General features: G+C 39.7%; 2 protein-coding genes across 2 annotated transcripts; one reads left to right on the plus strand and one right to left on the minus strand.

Annotated features, from left to right (window-relative positions):
- Positions 1 to 2,290: 2,290 nt before the first annotated feature.
- On the minus strand, positions 2,291 to 2,791 carry LOC126593824 (uncharacterized). Its single transcript, XM_050259954.1, has one exon. The coding sequence runs from the start codon at positions 2,789 to 2,791 to the stop codon at positions 2,291 to 2,293; it is 501 nt and encodes a 166-aa protein (XP_050115911.1).
- A 6,858-nt stretch (positions 2,792 to 9,649) lies between these two features.
- On the plus strand, positions 9,650 to 23,595 carry LOC126593817 (U4/U6 small nuclear ribonucleoprotein PRP4-like protein). The gene is made up of 5 exons (XM_050259940.1): positions 9,650 to 10,644; positions 10,978 to 11,431; positions 11,527 to 11,724; positions 11,840 to 11,921; positions 23,073 to 23,595. The coding sequence occupies exons 1-5, from the start codon at positions 9,884 to 9,886 to the stop codon at positions 23,204 to 23,206; spliced, it is 1,629 nt and encodes a 542-aa protein (XP_050115897.1). The 5' UTR covers positions 9,650 to 9,883; the 3' UTR covers positions 23,207 to 23,595.
- The last annotated feature ends 172 nt before the right edge of the window (positions 23,596 to 23,767 follow it).

The following is a 23,767-nucleotide window of genomic DNA, read 5'->3' on the forward strand; positions in this document are numbered from 1 at the left end:
GACCATCACCCGCATCGCAACCTACCAGCAGCAGCTCCTCTCCAGCTACAACAAAAGGGTCAAGATTCAACAGTTCCAACCTGGAGATCTAGTCCTAAGAAAGGCTTTCATCATGCTCGCAGAGAAGGCTCCAAAAAGATGGATCCCATCTGGGAAGATCCGTACAAGATCAGCAGAGTAGGTGGCAAGGGTAATTACACCCCCACAACCTGAGGACGTACCATGTCTGACCTCCCACTATATTAAGACCCGAAGACTCAAGCAGCTCATTGGGAACCACCTCGCAAGCCGAGGATTATCCAATTGTTATGTAGTCTTTACAGTTAAGTTATTTGTTCGTTTCACTCATTTTTTAATGAGGAATTCAGAAGTAATTTAGAACTTGGCTCGACTACATGTCTACAACAACTTATCTCTCCTACACTTCAAAAGAAAATCGCGCCCTTCCTAGGGACTCATCACAAGAATTGCAGCCCCCCCGAAAGACCAACCATGCTCTCCAGTGCGAGATGGTAAACTAATTCCTAGACACCCATGTAGGTCTGCTCTCCAAAGCGAGATGATAAACTCTACACTCCGAATATCCAGACGTGGATGAGCTTGGCTGCCCTAATATAACTAGATGCACGATGGCTTGTGCCAGGATTCCTAGAAGTAGCCATAATGGTCTTTTTCAAGGCTTAGCTAATTGAAAGATTTTGGGTCTCCAGGCCTAATCCACGGGGAACTGGGCCCTAGAGATGAAGGGGGTACATTATGCATTACGCCCTATGGGTGGCTACCCTGGAAACCTAAAGCTACTACTAAGTGCACTAAGGTAGCCTACGGTTTTCCAAAAACTGCATACGACTTGCCATTTGAGCAATAAAGCCACGCTAGACTTGTACAACTACACATTCTTGTGAAAGGTTAAACAAGCTAGTATGCATATACGAAGCTTATCCACTGTCAACATGCTACGTAGTCGATAAGCTCCACCACTGCCAAGCACGGAACAACCTACACCAAGCCCTAAAGTGTTGTGATACTTGCTACACAACCTACGAAATTGGAGAAAGCCAATGTTAAACAGCCTAGTGGTTACACGAACTTGTTTGCTTCTGTAAGTAAGGCATCCGATTGTCAACCATATGGCTAACAACTTTGCAAAAGTTCTACACCAACACTTACAAATGCGTAGTCTACTTAGGCCTGTCTACTTATAGAAAAGCAGCACGCCTGCCACTGGTTTATAAAGTCAAAAGGTTAGGGCATGAACAAAAGAAGCGAAGATAGAGAAAAGTGAAGGAAACAAGTTTACTAAATTTTAAATTTTCTAGCAAAATTGATAAATAACTAGAAAAGACCGAAGGAGTTCAAACAAAGCTAAAGAAACAAGGAAAAACAAAGAAAATCCTAAAGGCTACCTAGAAGACTACTCTTCAGCAACTTGGACATCTCACGACTACTCGGTCGCCATACCTTCAACAGTCGTGATGCCCTCAGCAGCGTCACCATCCGACGCTTCACTCCCAGCTGCCCCAACTTGGGCACCAACCTTTCCGACTACTTCACTAATAGAAGACTCAAAAGTAAAGGTGAGCAAGTCTTCCAGGGAAATAGAGAATGTCTCGAAGTCTTTACCAGAAAACTCAAAGTTAGACGGCCGCCTGAATAGATGATCTACATAACCCAACTTGTAGAAGTCGGCTTGATTCTGAGTAAACGAAGCTCAAACCCAACCTTTTCACCCTTCAACTGCTCATTCTCCTCAAGCAGACAAGCACGAACCCGCTACAGCTCCTCCACTTCCTTCTTCAAATTGTCGTTGATCTTCAAGCCTATCAACAACCTTCTTGAAGTGGATTACTTAGTTGTAAGCAGTGATCAGTTCTTCATCCTTTGCATAAATAGCGAAGTGGAATTCAGAGATAGCACGCTCAAGATCTTGAATCTGAGGTATGTAACACTCGATCTTCTTCTCTACACTTTCATACTTTACTTGGATCTCATCAAGCCTAGTCTTCAAATCCATGATCTCTTGGCGAGCAGTCTCAACCTGTAGAGAAGTGGGGGTAGAAATATTAGACCCCTTTAAAGCAGCAAGCTTAGATTCTAATTTCTTAACCTTCTCGACCGAGGAGTAAGCTTTGGTTGCCACAGTTTTTGCCATCTCCTTAGCAGCCTTGGTATCCTCTTGATCAAGAAGCATAGATTCAACTGCCAAAATCGCCATTTTCTGCATCATGGCCAGCAGAGCAGTAATTCTGTACTCGATTATATGCTTCATAAAGGAACTCAGGCCAACAACTCATTTGACACCATCAACAAACTTGGCGTATACGTCCGTGTCCTCAAGTAGATCTGGTTTCAAAAGCGCACAAATCTCAGCAACTTCCCCAGAAACAGACTTGGTGGATTTTTCACGACTGCCTGCATAAGTAGTCTCCTTCTTCTCAGTAGACGAGTCGGTCTTAGCAGCATATATGACAAGTTTTGGCACCACTTTGTCAAGCAAGGGCACTTTGTCGCTCTTCATAGTAGCAAGTTTCTCCAAAGGTGAACCAAACTTAGCCCCAGATAGACGCTTTGACACAAACTTCGGCACCAAAGACACGAAGGAACTTCTATGCTGGACAATCATATCAGCAATTGAACTAGTAGCCTTCGGAACGGCAGGTGCCATCGATATAGATCCAACAGCTTCCTCTTTCTCGCTCTTGGAGGAAGTCAAGTCAATCACAAGCGTGGGAGCAGCCGGTGAACCCTGGCGAGCAGCGAAAGAAGTCTTCAACTTCTTCTTAGCAGGCATCTCTTGGGCAGCTGGTGAACCCCGGCGAGCAGCAGAATAAGTCTTCGGTTTCTTTTTTAGAAGGTGTCTCTTGAGCAGGCGGGGAATGCCTCTTTTTCCCACCTTCATTTGTAGCAAGCTCCATCACAGTGATAGAACAAGCCAATGGCCCAGCCTTGATTCATTTTATTTCCTCTCTCGGGGGCAACCTACCTTTTTCCCTACGAAGATGACTAAGCAGCCAACGCCATTCACGGTACTCGGAAGGGATACCTAAAGCAACATGCACTTTCTTCATGTCTGGAGAAGTCTTAGGAGTTGAGCCAAACTCCAAATCTACAAAAGCAGTAAGAGACAATCAGAAAATTAATAACAACATAGCATAAATACAAAGCACCAAAAAATTAAGCAGTTCACTTACCGGATATGAAAATTGTTAGAACACGCAGCTCGAAGGAAGAATCAGACTCTCATTCTCCACTTATCTCCTAAGTCTCTTTGGCCTAGTCATGATCTCCCTTGCTCAAATTATCAAAAAGCCTATGGCGAGATCGTAGCTGCCCAATTCCCTCGATGTGGCCTATGTCAAAGAAGTACCAATATTCGTTGATGGTTAAATCTAAGTCAAAGAATTGGCTAAGATTGTGGAATCCCACCATCACACGAACCACATTCAGAGAACATTGAGCAGGGGCACATCTCATGGAGCAAAGCACTTCTTGGAAAAATCGTGGCATAGGAAAAGTAAACCCCAACACACTATTATAAAAGATGTTATCACTGGCGGTGTAAAAACTGACAATAAAACCTAATTACTGTCAAATTTTTGGTAAAAATCTGACATAAAGTTGTGCAATGTCGGATAGGTGAAGCGACACCATTGCTACCGTCACCAAAAGGGTATTGACGTCGGTTAGTCCCCTTAATCCGCCACCAAGAAGCAAAGTAATATAAAATAAAAAAGAATAACATTGTTGCTTAAAAGTGATGTCCAACATTACATCGGTTAGAAGCGACGTTAAGTTCTGACATGATGGTGGTTCTAAGCGACGTCAAGCCACAATTAAAGAATTAAAATATCAAACCTATTGTCGGTCCTAACCGACATCACGTAACAGTTAAACAAATAAAATACTCAAACTACTGTCAGTTTTAACCAACATTACATAAAATAATTATTATGTTGTCGCTCATAAGCGACACCAAATATATTAATAATAAAAAAATATCTTTTTCCATTTTTAATTAATAATTAAAATAAATTATATAAAAATAAATCCCACCATATGTCAATGAAAAAACAAACAATTTTAAGCAAACTTCATATTAAAAATAAATTTTCTACCAAATATATATTAAATTTAAAATATACAAATTCTTCCCAAACTCTTGCAAAAGATTTTGAACCAGTTGTGTGGTTCATAGTTTTCAACTGCCGATTATGCTTATTTTTTTCGGCATAAAAGAATTTATTAGACAAATTTCAAGGTAAAATAAAATAAATCATGAAACGTTTACCTTTGTTTTTTCTTTATTCCAGTATGCCACTATCGGAATAATTATGTAATCTCTAACCTCTGCCGCTACATGTTTCAAAAATGCACTAGAATTATACTAATGCATTTTCCAGACGAATCAAATGAACAAGGCTGTTCTTTCCAATTCGGAATTGAGGGTCCGCATCTCCATTGAGTTGATCCTTATAAATACAGAAAAAACAATTAAAAACCAAGAAACAAAAATAAATTTTCAATTTAAGCATAAAACTAGTTAGAATACAAAACATAAACTAAAATTAATAATCATAATAATTTAAAAATGAACCGCCTTCGAGCTCTTCCTCTTTGAATTGGAGTTCCTCAGAAAGTTGATCTTCAAAATGGTGATCCATAGAAAATCGGGAAGGAGAAGAGGAAAAACAAAAAAGGAGGAAGAAAGGGACGCACAGATGAAATGGGGAAGGAGAAGAAGAAAGACTGAAATTGGGGGAGAAATGAAAGCACAGATGAAATGGGAAAGAGAGGGGTTTAAATATGGGTACTTAGTTGGCGTTGGTTTAAACCGACATTAATTGACTAACGTCGAATTAAATGTAAATAGCATCGATTTTAACTGACACCAACCTGACACACTTTACTGATATTCACATCGAGTTAAATGAACCAGTCAACTTTCTGACACTCTTGATTGAAAGGGAGACTTTGGATGCGGTCCTTAATTATGAATATTCTTTGATTGAAACCTTGTTGGTTTTTAATTTTTTATTGAGGTCCCTGAAATTAATGTGATAATTTATTTTTATGTACATTACTATATTTTTTATATTAAAAATTAGAAATTTTAGTTGTTTATATAAATGAGATTTTAAATAAAAAAACCATAATTTGTGGGATTAAAAATATTAAAAAATAAATATACCATTGTGTGTGTGTGTGTGTGTGTGTGTGTGTATAAACATGGGTACATTCATCAAAATCAACCAAAACATTTATTGTATCAAAACATGGGTACATTCTTCAAAATCACAAAAAAAAAAAAAAGGATATTAGGCTTAATAACATTAGTAAATTTCTTCGATTAAACTTGACATGGATACATTTTAAAATCAAAGAAAAAAGAATGTACCCATATAAGTTTAAAAATGGATTAGAAAAAAATTGAATAGATTTTATATAAAAAAATGGTACATTTTACATATAACAAATTGGTATATTTAACAATGAGTACATTTTAAGATTAAAAAGTTTTACATGAATGGGTACATATAATTAGCATGGGTACATTTAGCAAAATAAAAAGTACAAACACAAAAAAAATATATGGTTACAAATACAAATAAACTTTAAAAAAATATGGGCACAAAAAGAAATTAATATATGGGTACAAATTAAAACTGAAAAGAAAAGTGGTACAAGTTAACAAAGAATTACAAATTAAAAATGGATACAAACTAAAACTAAAAATATATGATAAAAAATTTAGTCATAAATGTAAATATACTAATTGTAACATTTTTAACATTAAGTGAATATATTTAGAAATAAAAAATATTTTATTATTGAAATAATTAATGATGTTATTAATACACAAGGACCTTGATCAAAAATTGAAAAGGAATAAGATTTTAATCAATAGAGTAGCAAAATGAAGGATGAGAACCTAATTTCTCCTTATTGAAAATACAGTGTTGGTTTAAATTGATGTTGGTGTCGATCTTAACCAACACCAACTTCTGAGACACTTTTTGAAATTCATGTAGCGTCGGTTTAATGAAACTTGCGTCGAATTAAAAGATGATAACGTCGGTTAAAACCGACACTAAGTCTGAGAATACATTTCCTCTGCAAAACAAGCGAAAAATTTCCCACCTAATATTTCAAATTATCCATCCATTTCCCGCCTAATGTTTATCCATCCATTTCAAATTATGTGATATAGCATTTTAAGATTTTAATAAACAAAATTTAACTTGAATAAAATACATAATAAAAAACATAAATATAATTTTATTATAAAATATCATCACATACTAATTTAAACATAGTCTAATTAATAATTAAAATATATAAAATAATTAATATCGGTTTTAAATTGAATATCGAATTCATTCATAAATATAATTTTAATATAAAATATCGATTTTGTGGTATCCACTAGTATAAATATTTTAAATTGAAGATCAAATTCATTCATTGTATTCATATAGGGTCAAGGAGTGTAGTTATAAAAAATAATCAAAATCAAAGTTAAAATAACTGTTAAATCGTGATTTTTTGTTTTATAACCGTCGAAAAGTTTTGTCTCATTACTTGATCTCTGAATGTTTGTTTTTTGCGATTTTTGGCGTAGGCGATCTTGAAGCATATACAAACAAGTCTGACTGTTGGATCGTTGAAATTAGTTTCGTAGAATGCGTATCCCATCAAAACAATAGATTCACTAACACTTAAGAGTTTATTCATGCTTTCATTAAGCATAACATAAGATTTTGTGGTATCCACTAGTGTAAATATTTTAAATTGAAGATTGAATTCATTCATTGTATTCATATAGGGTCAAGGAGTGTAGCTATAAAAAAATCAAAATCGGAGTTAAAATAACCGTTAAATCGTGATTTTTCGTTTTATAACCATCAAAAAGTTTTGTCACGTTACTTGATCTCTGAATGTTTCTTTTTTGCAATTTTTGGCGTATGCGATCTCGAAGTATATACAAACATATTTGACGGTTGGATCTTTGAAACTAGTTTCGTAGAATGCGTATTCCATCAAAACAATAGATTTACTAACACTGAAGAGTTCATTCATACTTTCATTAAGTATAACAAAAGATTTTGTGGTATTCACTAGTGTAAATATTTTAAATTGAAGATCAAGTTCATTCATTGTATTCATATAGGATCAAGGAGTGTAGCTGTAAAAAATCATCAAAATTGGAGTTAAAATAACCGTTAAATTGTGATTTTTCGTTTATAACCGTCGAAAGTTTTGTCCTATTACTTGATCTTTGAATGTTTGTTTTTTGCAATTTTTTGCGTAAGCAATCTCGAAGTATATACAAACATGTTTGACGATTGGATCGTTGAAACTAGTTTCATAGAATGCGTATCCCATCAACCGTCGAAAAGTTTTGTCCCGTTACTTGATCTCTGAATGTTTGTTTTTTGTAATTTTTGACGTATGCGATCACGAAGCATATACAAACAAGTTTGATGGTTGGATCGTTAAAATTAGTGTCGTAAAATGCGTATCCCATCAAAACGATAGATTCACTAACACTTGGAGTTTATTTATATTTTCATTAAGTATAACATAAGATTTTATGGTATCCACTAGTGTAAATATTTTAAATTGAAGATTGAATTCATTCATTGTATTCATATAGGGTAAAGGAGTGTAGCTGTAAAAAATCATCAAAATCGGAGTTAAAATAACCGTTAAATCGTGATTTTTCATTTATAATTGTCGAAAAGTTTTGTCCCGTTAATTGATCTGTGAATGTTTGTTTTTTGCAAATTTTGGCCTATGTGATCTCGAAGCATATACAAACAAGTTTGACGGTTGTATCGTTGAAATTAGTTTCGTAGGATGCATATCTCATCAAAACGATAAATACACTAACACTTAAGTTTATTTATACTTTCATTAAGTATAACATAAGATTTTGTGTTCCCACCACATTGTCACATATATTCTTCTCGATATGCATAACATCAAGATTGTGTCTAATCAACAGATGCCTCAAATGAGGAAGAGAAAACACGGGGAGGGTATCCACCACTCGTCGCCTAAAACCGACACTATTTTCAAAATATTTTAAAAAATTGAAACCGATGTCGGTTACAACCGACACCAACTTTGAAAATATTTCTTTAAACCGACGCTAACATTATGTCGGTTACAACCGACACCGGGTTTCAAAATTTTTAATAAAAATTAAAACCTATGCCAGCTACAACCAACACTGTCTTTGAAAATATTTCTTTTAACCGACGCTAACGTTATGTCGGTTAAAAACGACACAGTTTTTTTTTTAATGAAGACAAGAAAATTAATTTTTTCTTACCTAAAAACAACAAGAAGATGAAGCAAGGAACGAAAGACGATCCTTTGCACGAGCAAGATGTAGAAGATCGCTAGATTAGGAGGAACAATATCCTCTAAACTTTCTCTCTCTCTTGTAGGGTAGAATAAATTGCTCTCCAAAGTTGATTTAAAAATCCACTTAAGGTGGACTTAAATAGGCTTTGAGAGAAATTTATTTCCCTTTCCTATAAAGATCTAATTTCTTATTAAAGAGGGAATCTACATCAAAATAGGAAGCAATCCTAAGTTTCCTAAAGCAAGAAAATCTCTACACCTCTTACCCTTTTCTATGAGTAGCCCAACAGGTGTGGGCATTTGTGAAGCCAAAAATAATCACAAGGTGACACGTGGATTTTTGGATAAAAATGACAAAAATACCCTTGAGGCACATTGGGATTCCTACGTGCGAGCAGCGAGCAATCATCCCTCAACCAAGTCAAAAGTGCCCAAAATAGGTAACAATTCAATACTTATTTCATCCATCCTCATCAAATCCTCTCCACAATGTAACTCCCAAATCTTTCCCTTTTATTATATTAACTAGGTAATCAATTAGGCAATTATTCTATTAATTGGCTAATTAATTAGTTAATTATTCAATTATGCCCAATTAAACACAAATCAAGAACCTAGCCCACAAAAAGAGCCAAGTGGCCGATCCTCTCTCACCCAAGGAGGCTGGCCACACCCCTATAAAAGCCCTCTCATTCTCTCCAAAACTCAATTCCAATTCCCTTTGCTAAATTCTCAAAATTCTCCAAACATTTTTCCCTCAAAATTCTAACTTTGGCATCGGAGGTTCTTCAGCCAAAGCCCCCCAATTCATCGTAAGCGCTTGAGGCTCTTGGTCTTGACCTAAGGTGTTATTTGTTTTATAGATGCAATTTTGTCCAAGATCAAAGAGGAAACAATTTGCATCCATATATATATGTATATGTATATTACATTTTTCACACTCTTAATTAACTAATATTTATGTGATACTTGAAAGACAATGTGTTTTTATGTTTTGAAATAATTTAAATATATTTTCCTTAACAGGTAACGGGTCGCATTATATTGCTGTGAATATTAACGGGTTAAATTTAAGTTGGGTCAAATTATCCATTTATTTAACAGATGTTACATGACACGACTCATTAAGATATCGAATAAAGCACAAAAACGAGCACAAAAAAACATGATACCAACGCAATGTCTAATTGACGTTGCTTGAGTAGTTGCATCTTATTTTAGCAAGCGGGGATAATTTTGGAAAACGCAAAACCTAGAGAGAACAGATTTTTATTTTATTTTATTTTATATTTAAAATTAGAAGAAGAATTGGGATTTAGGAACCCTCCGGCCTCCACCGCTCAGCTCACCCCTCTCTCACTCTCTCTCTCGCTCTCGCGATTTTCATCGCATCTGAGTAGCCCAGCCAGTCCTTTATTCAGCTAGCTACGTCCCTGGTTTCTCACATTGCGCTGCGCACCAACTGTTTGTTTATATGTCTCACTGAGAATCCTCTTGAGGTATCGAGATTGCTATGGAGGAGGAGAATCCTCTATCAACTTTACCGGAGCCATCTGTTGCAGCAGTCCCAATTGCTCCAGTCCGCGCTCCTCCCCTCAGACCGCCGCCGCCAATAAATGGGGAAGCCAGGACGAGCACAAGTGACTCCGATGATTCCGACTCGGAGGAGCCTCCACGAGCTACCGGCGTTTCGGGTGGGGAGTACGAGATATCGGAAGAGAGCAGAGTGGTGAGAGAGCGGCAGGAGAAAGCAATGCAGGAACTGCTGATGAAGCGCCGTGCTTCTGCTCTTGCTGTTCCCACCAACGACATGGCCGTGAGGGCTCGTCTTCGGCGGCTCGGCGAACCCATTACTCTCTTTGGGGAGAGAGAGATGGAAAGGCGAGACAGGTTGAGGATGATCATGGCGAGGCTGGATTCGCAAGGGGAGTTGGAGAAGTTGTTGAAAGTTCATGAGGAGGAGGAGGCTGCAGCTTCTGCTGCTGCAGTGGAGGATGGTGATGATCAAATTATTCAGTACCCTTTTTACACTGAAGGGTCCAAAGCTTTGTTGAATGCTAGGATTGACATTGCCAAGTACTCCATTAGGAGTGCGGCCTTGCGGCTCGAACGGGCTCGAAGAAAGAAGGACGACCCAGATGAGGATATGGATGCAGAGTTGGACTTGGTTTTGGAGCAGGCAAAAAGTTTGGAACTTGATTGCAGTGAGATTGGGGATGATAGGCCACTTTCGGGCTGTTCTTTCTCACATGATGGGCAACTGCTTGCCACTTGGTATGTATATTCTTGCCTCTCTTTTATGTATAATTGAATTGCAAATTTAATTGATTGCTAAGTTTGATAATTTATGGTTTATTCCCTGCTATAATGCTATTTGATTTTCGATGACTATGGCTATCTTGAGTTGAGAGGTAAACATGTCAGTATACTGTATAAATGAAGAAAAAAAGGTTTCATCCTTTTCATATTAAGATGCTATTGCTAACTAGGTGTAGGAGGGTGGTCATGATTTATTTCCTTTGCTAGTGTTGGAGGTTTTGTGAGACTATACTATTGTATGTACAAGAGGTTGAATTAATTTTTCTTGTGTTGTTTTGCTTTTTTCAGTGCTATAAGTGGAGTGGCCAAGTTGTGGAGCATGCCTGAAGCAAAGAAGGTTACCACTTTAAAGGGACACACAGAGCGACTGACTGATATTCAGTTTTCTCCTGTGCATAACCTCTTGGCAACTGCCTCTGCTGACCGGACTGCAAGGTTGTGGAACACAGAAGGAACTCAGCTGTTGACATTTAAGGGCCATTTGGACCGTCTGGCACGAATTGCCTTCCATCCATCAGGTAAGTACTTGGGTACAACTAGCTTTGACCAGACTTGGAGGTTATGGGATGTAGAAACTGGTGAAGAGTTGCTTCTACAAGAAGGTCACAGTAGGAGTGTCTATGGGATAGACTTCCATCCTGATGGATCATTGGTGGCATCCTCTGGACTGGATGCACTTACTCGTGTTTGGGACCTCCGTACTGGTAGAAGTATTCTTGCCTTGGAAGGCCATGTCAAGAAAGTGAGACTCTAATTTTTATCTACTATTATTTGAGGACTATTAATTATAATTTTTTTATTGTTCATGATTCATTCATGTATTTGGCTATCTTTCAGGTTCTTGCACTCAGTTTCTCAGCAAATGGCTATTATTTAGCCACTGGGGGTGAAGACAACACTTGCAGAATATGGGATTTAAGAAAAAAGAAATCCATATACACCATTCCAGCACATTCCAATCTCATATCACAGGTCAAATTTGAGCCACAAGAGGGATATTTCCTTGTAACTGCTTCATATGATTTGACAGCAAAGGTATACTTCTTTTCAGACCCTTGATTTCTAAATTGATAACGAGTTGTAGTTATTATTTGTTATTACTATTTTGTTTGTTTCACATCTTGACTATGAAATATTTCATCTTTGCCAGATATGGTCAGCCCGAGATTTTAAGCCTGTCAAGACGCTTTCTGGACATGAAGCAAAAGTTACATCTTTGGATATTTCTGGAGGTAAGTTTCCTCGTCCAAGTCATGCAATTCTTTTTCATTATTATTTCTTGTTTCACCAACCTAAGTATGCTTGGACTTTATTGATAAAAAGTATGGATGGATCTTTTGGGTGTATGACTGTATCATGGCATAGTTCTAAGTGTAATAAGATATTGATGGGTGGAACAAAGTGGGGCAGGCAGAGCTGTGAACATATCTCACCTTTTGGTATGTGTAATGTACACCTTTTGATATATATTGTGTACATATGTGACATATAGGCACTCTTACATTTTTCACCCGTTCCTAACTTTGTACTATATTAGGTCGTACTTTTTTTCTCCGTTATATAGTAGGTTCAGACTTTCTTCTGTGTACCACTGCAATCTGACCTTGTCATCATGTGTTGACTTCACCAAGTTAGACCATCTCCAAAGGAGATATCAAATTTTAAACATAAAATTTAAATTCGATGGCCTATGTGGCACGCTGACATCTTTCTAAGTTTTGCTCTCCACCCGATATGTCAAATTAAAATATTATTTTATTATATTATTTCTTTTCATAATTTCTGTTTTATAATTACAAATTTGATTACATTATTTTCTTTTTGTTATTTTATTCCATTAACTCCGCCTATGTCTTACATGGCCGGTCCCAAGCCCGGATAAAGGAGGAGGGGGAGGGCGTCAGGTAGTCGACAGCCGGCACTCCATGATCACGTCGAATCCTTATGAAAATGAATCCAGAACAAAATAGCGCTAAAGCTAGGGCGTCACCCGTAAGTGGCGCGCTGTGCGGCCCGAGCACAGTGATAAGTGAGCAAGGGTCGCTGTATCTCCATCGGCACCCGGATGCAGTGTTAAATGAGCAAGGGGGCCATAGAAACTTCTTTTCGAACGACTCCACTCAAAGTTGTTTGGGAGCATATGCTCCTATCAACTTTACCCGGGACACACAAAAGAAGTACTTTGATCCTATTAGACGGGGGAGGGTGAAGAAGCTAGGACAGAAGGGTAGAGTTCAAGAGAGCAAAATGCGTTTAGGAACGTGGAATATAGGAACCTTAACGGGAAAATCTATGGAAGTAGTGGAAGTTATGGTGAGGAGAAGGATAAATATTATGTGCCTACAAGAAACTAAGTGGGTTGGTAGTAAGGCAAAGGATCTAGAAAACTCAGGGTTTAAACTTTGGTATTCGGGCACACATAGAACGAGAAACGGTGTTGGCATCATCGTGGACAAGACCTTGGTACAAGATGTTGTAGATGTCAAGAGGGTAGGAGATAGAATCATGGCAATCAAGATTGTAATAGGACAAGAACTTATCAATGTGATTAGTGCGTACGCACCTCAAGTAGGGTTGGATACGAGGTCGAAGGAGAAATTTTGGGAAGATCTTGGAGACTTGGTGCAAGGAATTGCTCAGACGGAGAAGTTATTTATAGGAGGAGATTTAAATGGACACGTGGGCAGGGAGACAGGCAACTATGGAGGTTTTCATGGTGGCCATGGTTTTGGGGAGAGAAACGAGGATGGGGAAGCTATCTTGGATTTTGCAATGGCATTTGATCTCTTCTTAGCCAACACCTTCTTTAAGAAGAGAGAAGAACATGTGATCACCTACAAGAGTGGATCGTCAAAAACACAAATAGATTTTCTTCTAATGAGGAAAGGGGATCGTATAACTTGTAAGGATTGCAAAGTTATACCAGGAGAGAGCGTGGCTAATCAACATCGCTTGTTGGTGATGGATGTACATATCAAAAGAGTGAGACAAAAGAACAAGACTTGGAAGTGCCCAAGGACTAAATGGTGGAATCTAAAAGAAGAAAAACAAGCCATTTTCAAAGAGAAAGTAATCACCCAGTGTGTGTGGGATAGAGAGGGGGAAGCTAGCCAAATGTGGGATTCCATGGCTAGTTGTATCCGAAAAGTAGCAAAAGAGGTATTAGGAGAGTCCAAGGGCTTTGCCCCACACCAAAAGGAATCTTGGTGGTGGAATGAGGAGGTACAAACAAAGGTGAAGGCTAAGAAGGAATGTTGTAAAGCCTTATACAAGGATAGGACTGATGAAAATGGTGAAAGGTATAGAAAAGCGAAGCAAGAGGCGAAGAAAGCTGTGAGAGAAGCTAAGTTAGCGGCTTACGACGATATGTATAAACGACTAGATACCAAAGAAGGAGAGTTGGATATCTATAAACTAGCTAGAGCAAGGGAAAAGAAGACAAGGGACCTAAACCAAGTGAGGTGCATCAAGGATGAGGATGGAAAAGTTCTTGCTACAGAGAATGCGGTTAAAGACAGATGGAGAGGTTATTTTCATAATCTTTTCAATGAAGGACATGAAAGGAGTGCTTCTTTAGGGGAGTTGAGTAACTCAGAAGAGTGTAGAAACTACTCTTTTTATCGTCGAATCCGGAAGGAAGAAGTGGTTGTAGCTTTGAAGAAGATGAAGCAAAGAAAAGCAATAGGCCCAGACGAGATACCAATCGAAGTGTGGAAAGTTTTGGGAGAGACAGGTATAACATGGCTCACTGACCTTTTCAATAGGATTTTGAAAACGAAGAAGATGCCAAATGAGTGGCGAACAAGCACTTTAGTGCCTATCTACAAGAATAAGGGCGACGTACAAAATTGCATGAACTATAGGGGTATTAAGCTAATGAGTCATACAATGAAGCTTTGGGAGAGAGTCATTGAGCATAGATTGAGGCAAGAGACACGGGTTTCGGACAACCAATTCGGGTTCATGCCAGGGCGCTCAACCATGGAGGCAATCTATCTCTTACGAAGATTGATGGAAAGATATAGAGATGGGAAAAAGGATTTACACATGGTCTTTATAGATTTGGAGAAAGCGTACGATAGGGTCCCAAGAGACATTCTTTGGAGGATTTTAGAGAAGAAAGGAGTACGAGTAGCATATATCCAAGCTATAAAGGATATGTATGAAGGAGCAAAGACTGCCGTAAGAACTCATGAAGGACAAACTGAAAGCTTTCCCATAACTGTAGGATTACATCAAGGCTCATCCTTAAGTCCTTACCTTTTTGCGTTGGTAATGGATGAGTTAACAGGACATATTCAAGATGATATTCCTTGGTGTATGCTTTTCGCAGACGATATAGTGTTGATAGATGAAACTCAGGAAGGGGTAAATGCAAAGCTTAACCTTTGGAAAGAAGTGTTGGAATCTAAAGGTCTTCGCCTAAGCCGATCAAAGACAGAATATATGGAGTGCAAGTTCAGTGCAAATGGAGGCCAAAACGAGTTAGGGGTGAGGATCGGTGATCAAGAAATACCAAAGAGCGATCGTTTTCGTTACCTAGGATCTATCTTGCAAAAGAACGGAGAATTAGATGGAGATCTCAACCATAGAATACAAGCTGGATGGATGAAGTGGAAGAGTGCATCCGGCGTGTTGTGTGACCGCCGTATGCCACTGAAGCTCAAGGGAAAATTTTATAGGACGGCAATAAGGCCGGCGATGCTGTATGGCACAGAATGTTGGGCGGTGAAGCATCAACACGTACACAAAATGGGTGTAGCGGAGATGAGGATGCTTCGTTGGATGTGTGGGCACACGAGAAAGGATAAGATTAGGAATGAGGATATCCGGGGTAAAGTAGGAGTAGCCGAAATTGAAGGAAAGATGAGAGAAAATCGGTTACGGTGGTTTGGACATGTGCAAAGAAGGCCTACTGACGCTCCGATTAGAAGATGCGACTATGGGACAGAGGTTCAGGGCCGAAGGGGTAGAGGAAGACCTAAGAAAACTTTGGAAGAGACTCTAAGAAAAGACTTAGAGTACTTGGATCTAACGAAGGACATGACACAGGACCGAGCACAATGGCGTTCTAAGATTCATGTAGCCGATCCCACTCAGTGACTTGGATTTTCCAAGTCTCCAACCGAGAAGTTTTCCTCACTCAGGAAATTAAGGGAACACTACCTCAACCTACATGCTCCACTCACAAAGCTCCAACAAAAGAAAATTCAAAGAACTTAGAGAAGAAGGCTTTGGTGTATTTAACACAATACGTTGAAATGAAGGAAAGCTTATTTATTGATATCCCCGATAAGCTACAAATATGTACATATACATGAGTCAAAATAAACAAACAAGAGAGAGCCTTCACAAAGGTTGCTTAGGAGAAGTCGCAGCAGTCGGTAGAGCCCCAGAAAGAGAAGGCACCGGAGGGGGATCATTCGGAGCCTCAGTACTGGACAGAACCCTAGAAGGAGGAGGCATCAGAGGTTGATCATTTGGAGCTTCATTACGCGGTACAGCCCCAGAAGACGAAGGCAATAAATGCCTTTGGAACAAACCCACAAATCTCTGATGATCAAGTAAAACCTGACCATCAGATTCCTTCATCTGGTCCAGCTTCCTCTTCATGTTTGTAGCATAGTCATGTGCGAGACGGTGCAACTGTTTATTCTCATGCTTGAGCCCTCTAATCTCCTGTTTGAGACTCATCACTTCAGCCGCCAATGATTCAACTTGGCGGGTTCGAGCAAATAGGCGTTGGGCCATATTAGACACAGAACCTGCACACTGAACACTGAGAGCCAGAGAATCCTTAACAGCTAACTCATCAGATCGTTTGGAAAGTAGTCTGTTATCTTTGGGAGTGAGAAGGTTCCTGGCCACCACCGCAGCGGTCATATCATTCTTCATAACGGAATCCCCAACGGTAAGAGGACCAGTAGGGGAGACGAAGGATGGGCGCCATATGTTGTCTGGAGAAGGCGGGGCTGCCTCTTCAACAAGGTTCAAGTCAAAACGACGGTCGGAGGGGCCAGACATTTTCAAAGGTGTTGAAGAGAGAAGAGGTCGAACAAATCAAGATCTTAGAAGTGTAAGAATGGAGCTTCTACTGGTGGAGATTCAAGTGTGCTTTGGAACTTAATGCCAGCCCTATAAAAATCTGCACTCGACGGAGCTTCAGAAATCGAAGAGGCGCCTGCTCAGAAATCGAAGAGGCGTTTGCTTTCTCAAAAGCTGGGCTGCTCAGAGACCACGAGGGTCGATCTCAGAAATCGAAGAGGCGTCTGCTTTCTCAAAAGTTGGGCTGCTCAAAGACCACGAAGGCCGATCTCAGAAATCGAAGAGGCGCTTGCTTTCTCAAAAGTTGGGCTGCTCAGAGACCACGAGGGCCGATCCCAGAAATCGAAGAGGCACCTACTTTTCCAGCCTTGGCAGCACCTGTCACACGCACACTCAGCTTTGCGGAAATTATGGGCATTCTGTCGAAGACTTCTGGTGAAGTAGAAAGCACATGAGTCTTACTGTTCAATCACCCACTTCCCACACGCAATAGTAGCTCATGTGTATCACATATAACTCTGCCAAAGTTCTCTGCCAAAGTTGAGCACGTGAAGCTTGCAGCTTCCACTACATCGCTCTGACCAAGACGGGTAAAAGAATAGCAAAGAAACAGCACTAACAAAGTTTAGACACATAAATTTTGAAGGTCTAGCTACCCCATATTATTACCCACAAGGGTAAAGGAACAGTATCACTGCTGGATAATTGGAAAGTCCCTGTGTGTCAACCTCTGTGCTTCGTGGCAAGGTAGACTAGCAAACATGCCCAACCTTTACTCACATTCGAGAAAACACTCCCAACAAGATTGCTTGCTCCAAAATCGAAGAGGCACCGTCCTCCGAATCTCGAGAGCCAGACTCCCAACATGACTACTTTCTCAAAAATCGAAGAGAGGGTAAAGGAACAGTACCATTGCTGGATAATTGGAAAGTCCCTGTGTGTCAACCTCTGTGCTTCGTGGCAAGGTAGACTAGCAAACATGCCCAACCTTTACTCACATTCGAGAAAACACTCCCAACAAGATTGCTTGCTCCAAAATCGAAGAGGCACCGCCCCCCGAATCTCGAGAGCCAGACTCCCAACATGATTACCTTCTCAAAAATCGAAGAGACACCGCTCTCCGAATCTCGAGAGCCAGACCCCCAGCAGGATTGCTTTCTCAAAAATCGAAGAGACATCGTTCTCCGAATCTCGAGAGCCAGATCCCTGATAGGATTGCTTGTTCGAAAACCGAAGAGGCAACACTTTCCCAACTACAAGAGCCGGATCTCCTTGGATAAAGCTGTCTGTAATCTTCACACGCAACATCAGCTTTCCACATACCACAGACCACTTTTTCAAAGTGCTCTGACAGGGTAAAGGAATAGCATTACTACTTGTTGTTAAGGAGACTCCTATATATGTCAACCTCCATCCCCAACGGACAGACAGACCTGCAAAAATGCTCAACCCTTCCTCATATATGAGAGGGCACTCTCAACGAAGCCTTTCGAAATATTCAGCTTTCTTTCCCCCTGATAATACCTCTGCAAACAAGTTATACTAGAGCAAGAATATCTCATATCATCAGGGTTAAAAGCAAGAGTATCCCATATCATGCTTTTTCCCTGTCTTTTCCTTTGGCCTTGTTCTTACCTGCAAGACAAGGAGAAAGAGAGCAATCAGTCAGCACTTGGAATCAAGCTTCCAGCCAGGAACTGACTGCCTGGAACTTACTTACCTGGCATTGCTCTCGAGTACTCATCTTCAACATCTTATGCTTCCAGGGAAGATACCGCATCTGCCTGAGGAACAGATAGGGCAAGTGAGAAGGATACAAGGAAGCATGTGGAGACAAGCGTAACAGCACACGTGCCGATACATCCATTACTCTGTCAAAGCAAAAGTATCCCATATCAGTAGGGTCGAACGTACTCTAGATTTGATGGACTTGTTTTGACCCTCAAATTCTTCAGTCGGCCTTATACTCTGGAGGAAACCAGAAAACCCTCCAGCTCAGTTCAAGAATAAGCCTGTGGAAAGTTACTTCTTCAAAAGCAAAAGTATCCCATATCATCTCTTCTCATTTTTCTTCTCTTTATCCTTCATGCTGCCTGCAAGATAGGGAGAATGTGAACAATCAGCCGGAGCTCTGATTGCTTACCTTGTCTGTCACCTCTTTCAGCAAATCCCCTAGCTCGGCAACTTGAGGGACTCCTACTACATGGTTTGTATCGCGCTTGACCAAGCCTGAAACTACAAGTAAGCTTCAAGTGAAATTGATACATTACCTTGTGCATCTCCACCAGTTACAGATACCACCCCTGGATGGAGGAAGAGTACTTCCAGAGAAGATGCCACATCTACCTGTGAGACAGATAAGGCAAGTCAAGACGATACCACATTCCGATACTTAGAAGTTTCGTGATTACGAGATCATTCTCCCACAATATTTCCTAATGTCATTTGTACTAAATCATTCACCTGTACTCACTAAAGGAAAGCTTGAACCTATGTACTTGTGTAAACCCTTCACAATTAATGAGAACTCCTCTATTCCGTGGACGTAGCCAATCTGGGTGAACCACGTACATCTTGTGTTTGCTTTCCTATCTATATCCATTTATATACTTATCCACACTAATGATCGGAGCAATCTAGCGAAGATCACAAAAAGCGACCGTTTTCGCTACCTAGGATATATCGTGCAAGAGAACGGAGAATTAGAGAGATCTCAACCATAGAATAGAAGTTGGATAGATGAAGTGTAAGAGTGCATCCGGCGGGTTGTGTAACCGTCGTAGGCCACTGAAGCTCAAGGGAAAATTTTATAGGACGGCAATAAGGCCAGCGATGTTGTATGGCACAGAATGTTGGGCGGTGAAGCATCAACACGTACACAAAATGGGTGTGGCGGAGACGAGGATGCTTCGTGGGATGTGTGGGCACACAAGAAATGATAAGATTGGAAATGAGGATATTCGAGGTAAAGTAGGAGTGGCCGAAATTGAAGGAAAGATGAGAGAAAATCGGTTCCGGTGATTTGGACATGTGCAAAGAAGGCCTACTGACGCTCCGGTTCGAAGATGTGACTACGGGACAGAGGTTCAGGGCCAAAGGGGTAGAGGAAGACCTAGGAAAACTTTGGAAGAGACTCTAAGAAAAGACTTAGAGTACTTGGTTCTAACGGAGGACATGACACAAAACCGAGCGCAATGGCGTTCTAGGATTCATATAGCCGACCCCACTTAGTGGGAAAAGGCTTTGTTGTTGTTGTTGTATTTTATTCCATTATTTTATTTTCATAATTTCCCAGATAGCATGTACAGCAGAATGGGCATCTGAATTGATACCCAAGACATAAAAAACTGAGGCTTCTGAGCTCCAAAGTTATTTAAATCAGCTCGATAAGTTTGATACCTATATAACTTCAAGCCGTCTGGTTTTCTTCTTTTCTTTTAAATTGGATTCAAAAAAAATTGAATCGATACAATTTCGCATAGCCTCTGCCCTTTGATTCAAATGCAATGCAAGATTCAACGGTCAAATATTCAGTACTCAAATACACACCAAATCGTAAAACCCATTCGCGAAAAAGCTCCATAGGCCTATCAAGAAGAAAATGAGGAATTACTGGTTGGAGAGAACGCCCAGCTTCAAAGATTTGTGGCGGAGTTGGGTTTTCTCTGAACCAAGAAGCTGGGTTTTGGAATTTGCAGACTAATATTTTCAGAGTTGGTGAGATTTGTGGCGGAGTTGGGTTTTCTCTAAACCAAGAAGCTGGGTTTTGGAATTTGCAGACTGATATTTTCAGAGTTGGTGAGGGTGTGGGAGGAAGATAAATGTTTTCAAACAATAATAAAATTAATAAAAAGCATTTAATAATTAATCAATACAAATTTGAAGCTGCTGTCAATTTTGACAGCAAGGGTGAGAGCTGCCATTCCATGTCATGCCACATCAGATTTGGCTTTTCGCTTGGAAAACAATGTTGCTGCCTTTTTTTTACTGTTAATGATGATTTGGACGTGTTGGAATCTAAAGGTCTTCGCCTAAGCCGATCAAAGACAGAATATATGGAGTGCAAGTTCAGTGTAAATGGAGGCCAAAATGAGTTAGGGGTGAGGATCGGAGATTAGGAAATACCAAAGAGCGACTGCTTTCACCACCTAGGATCTATCTTGCAAAAGAACGGAGAATTAGATGGAGATCTCAACCATAGAATACAAGCTGGATGGATGAAGTGGAAGAGTGCATCCGGCGTGTTGTGTGACCGCCGTATGCCACTGAAGCTCAAGGGAAAATTTTATAGGACGGCAATAAGGCCGACGATGCTATATGGCATAGAATGTTGGGCGGTGAAGCATTAACACATACATAAAATAGGTGTAGCGGAGATGAGGATGCTTCGTTGGATGTGTGGGCACACGAGAAGGGATAAGATTAGGAATGAGGATATCCGAGGTAAAGTAGGAGTAGCCGAAATTGAAGGAAAGCTGAGAGAAAATCGGTTACGGTGGTTTGGACATGTGCAAAGAAGGCTTACTAGCGCTCCAGTTAGAAGATGCGACTACGGGACAGAGGTTTAAGGCCGAAGGGGTAGAGGAAGACCTAGGAAAACTTTGGAAGAGACTCTAAGAAAAGACTTAGAGTACTTGGATTTAACGGAGGACATGACACAGGACCGAGCGCAATGGCGTTCTAGGATTCATATAGCCAACCCCACTTAGTGGGAAAAGGCTTTGTTGTTATTGTTGTAATGATGATTTGGACATTTTGACTTAGCAGTGGAGAACCTGTCAAAATAAAGTGATAATTATGCTCCTCTCTTTGGGCTTCAGTTACTAAAGAATTTAAAGACGTGTCTTCTCTTGTATTTTGCATAATTTGAGAGCAGCCGTTATCTAATTCTGTGCTGCTCTCTTCCTTTCCCCATTGTAATTTTTTTTTCCTTTGATATTAGAATGATATCGTTTCTATTAAAAAAAGTGATAAGTTGTAGCTGTTTAGATTGAGTACTTGAAGCAGGTTTGTTGCGGTCAGTTTGTACTTAGTTTAGAATTTCAAACAGTAAAGTCTCACCCAGACATTTTAAAGTCAGTACTCGAAACCCCAAACTCTCATCAGTTATTAGTTCAACCCTACCAGCTGCTATTTGTAGCTGTTACCTGAGGAGGTATTGCATCATTCTTTGTATTGTTTTTCTGTGGTGAGAAGTGGGATTTCTCGGTGGAACTTCACAGCTTCACAAGTAATCATATTTATTTAAAAGGAATTGTTCAGAAGGATTGGTTCTGAAAGAATGTTTTTGATTGCATGATGTCATAATTAATGAGGCAATGTTCATATGAATTAGAACAATAGTAAATTAGAAAAACCACATAGACAACGACAAAATTTACACAAAAACACTACAAAAGCTCAATAGGAGAAAAAGCCCTTTTCTATCCACTTGTCATACTCTAATTGATTCTTAGTTGTGAAATTCTTTTGGTGCCCTTAACCTTACAAAGTTGGCCTGGGTTTTTTTACCTAAAGTATTGAGCTTGAAGTCTTTTTCTCTAAAGTGTAATGCTTTCAAGGGCTTCTAAGGGGCCCTTAGAACAATCGTATCTTGAGATAGTGGCACTGTTCAATATACATTGTCTGAGATTATGTGTATATATATGGGTTTTGGATATGAACATATGCCTTGCCTTGTAATCCTAGGTCAGGAGCTCTCTGCGCTTCTCGCAGGCATGCTTCCTGGACGGAGCATTGTAGTGAAAGCAAACAAACTTCAACAAGAAACAACCTTTTGTCTGTTGCAGCTCAAGACAACTCATTAACCTGCAGATGTCCTCCACTTAACACCTTGCCCCTTTTTTCTTCCAGTTCTCCATTTTAATTTCCCTCTCTTTGACACTATTTTGGAAATACCTAAACACTGTATTTTCCTTTTTTATCTTTATGATATATGATCTTGGGAGCAGCCTCTCCATAAATGGGGGTAAGGCTAGCCGACATTCACCTCTCCCAGACCCTGCGTAAAGCGGGAGCCTTGTGCACTGGGTACAACCGATCTTTATGATATATGATATCTATGTGTCATAGCCTTTCTAATTCTGTCCCGTAGACCCTGTAACTGCACCCACCGTTCTTTTTTTCTTCTTGCTTTTCTTTCATTCTTGGGTTTTGTTTGTAATTAACTAGTTTCTAAAAGCTTTTCTTAACCTGCTTGTGCTTTATAATAAATTCTCAAAATGAGAGTACTTTTTTAACCTGCTCAGGTATTTCTTCGAGTGACTAGTTGTTATCTAATTGTTGTGCTGGAAAGCTAGTTTCTGGATTAACATCCGAACTTATGTTGTTGATAGCAGATGGGCAACAGATTGCTACTGTATCACATGACCGAACCATCAAACTGTGGTCCAGCCGTACCAACAAGAAGGATCAAGCAATGGATGTGGATTACAGTACCAATGAGAAGGATCAGGCAATGGATGCGGATTAGGACCTGCCCAATTCTAGATAAACTTTCAAAAGATGGTACAGAGGTGGCGGTTACTTGTAGATGCATGGATTATAGTGGAGACAGTTTCGTCAAGGCTAAAGCTTCTGTTCGAGTTTAAGATCATAACGTTGGTTCTAGCTTTTAAAATCATAAGGTACATGAGATGATGTCCCTTAGAACATGAAAAACATGTACAATGCTTCTTGAGCTGTCTTCAGACACAACCTTTGCTAACTGGCAGATATCTGTGTTCAAGTTATTTTTTTAATTGTGAAGGAACCCAGGTGGAAGAGGGTTTTTGTTAAACTGCCAAAATCCTCCCTGAACTTGTACTTGGCTTTCGATTATTCGTTTTGTTATGTAATGTTGAAGGCTTGTGGTTCTTGTTATTTTCGTTGACGTATTGTGAATTGTTAGGGAAACACTGGGTTGATTCGCGCAAGGTGTCGTCTCTCCGATGGTTTCGTGTGTTTTCGGTGAAATTTTCCGATTGTTTTAAACTCGGATGTAAAGCTTTCCCTTTTGTTGTGAGTTTATCTGATGCTGACCAAAGATAGAGCT

The sequence above is a fragment of the Malus sylvestris genome, chromosome 12 (assembly GCF_916048215.2).
Source record: "Malus sylvestris chromosome 12, drMalSylv7.2, whole genome shotgun sequence".
Classification (NCBI taxonomy): domain Eukaryota; kingdom Viridiplantae; phylum Streptophyta; class Magnoliopsida; order Rosales; family Rosaceae; genus Malus; species Malus sylvestris.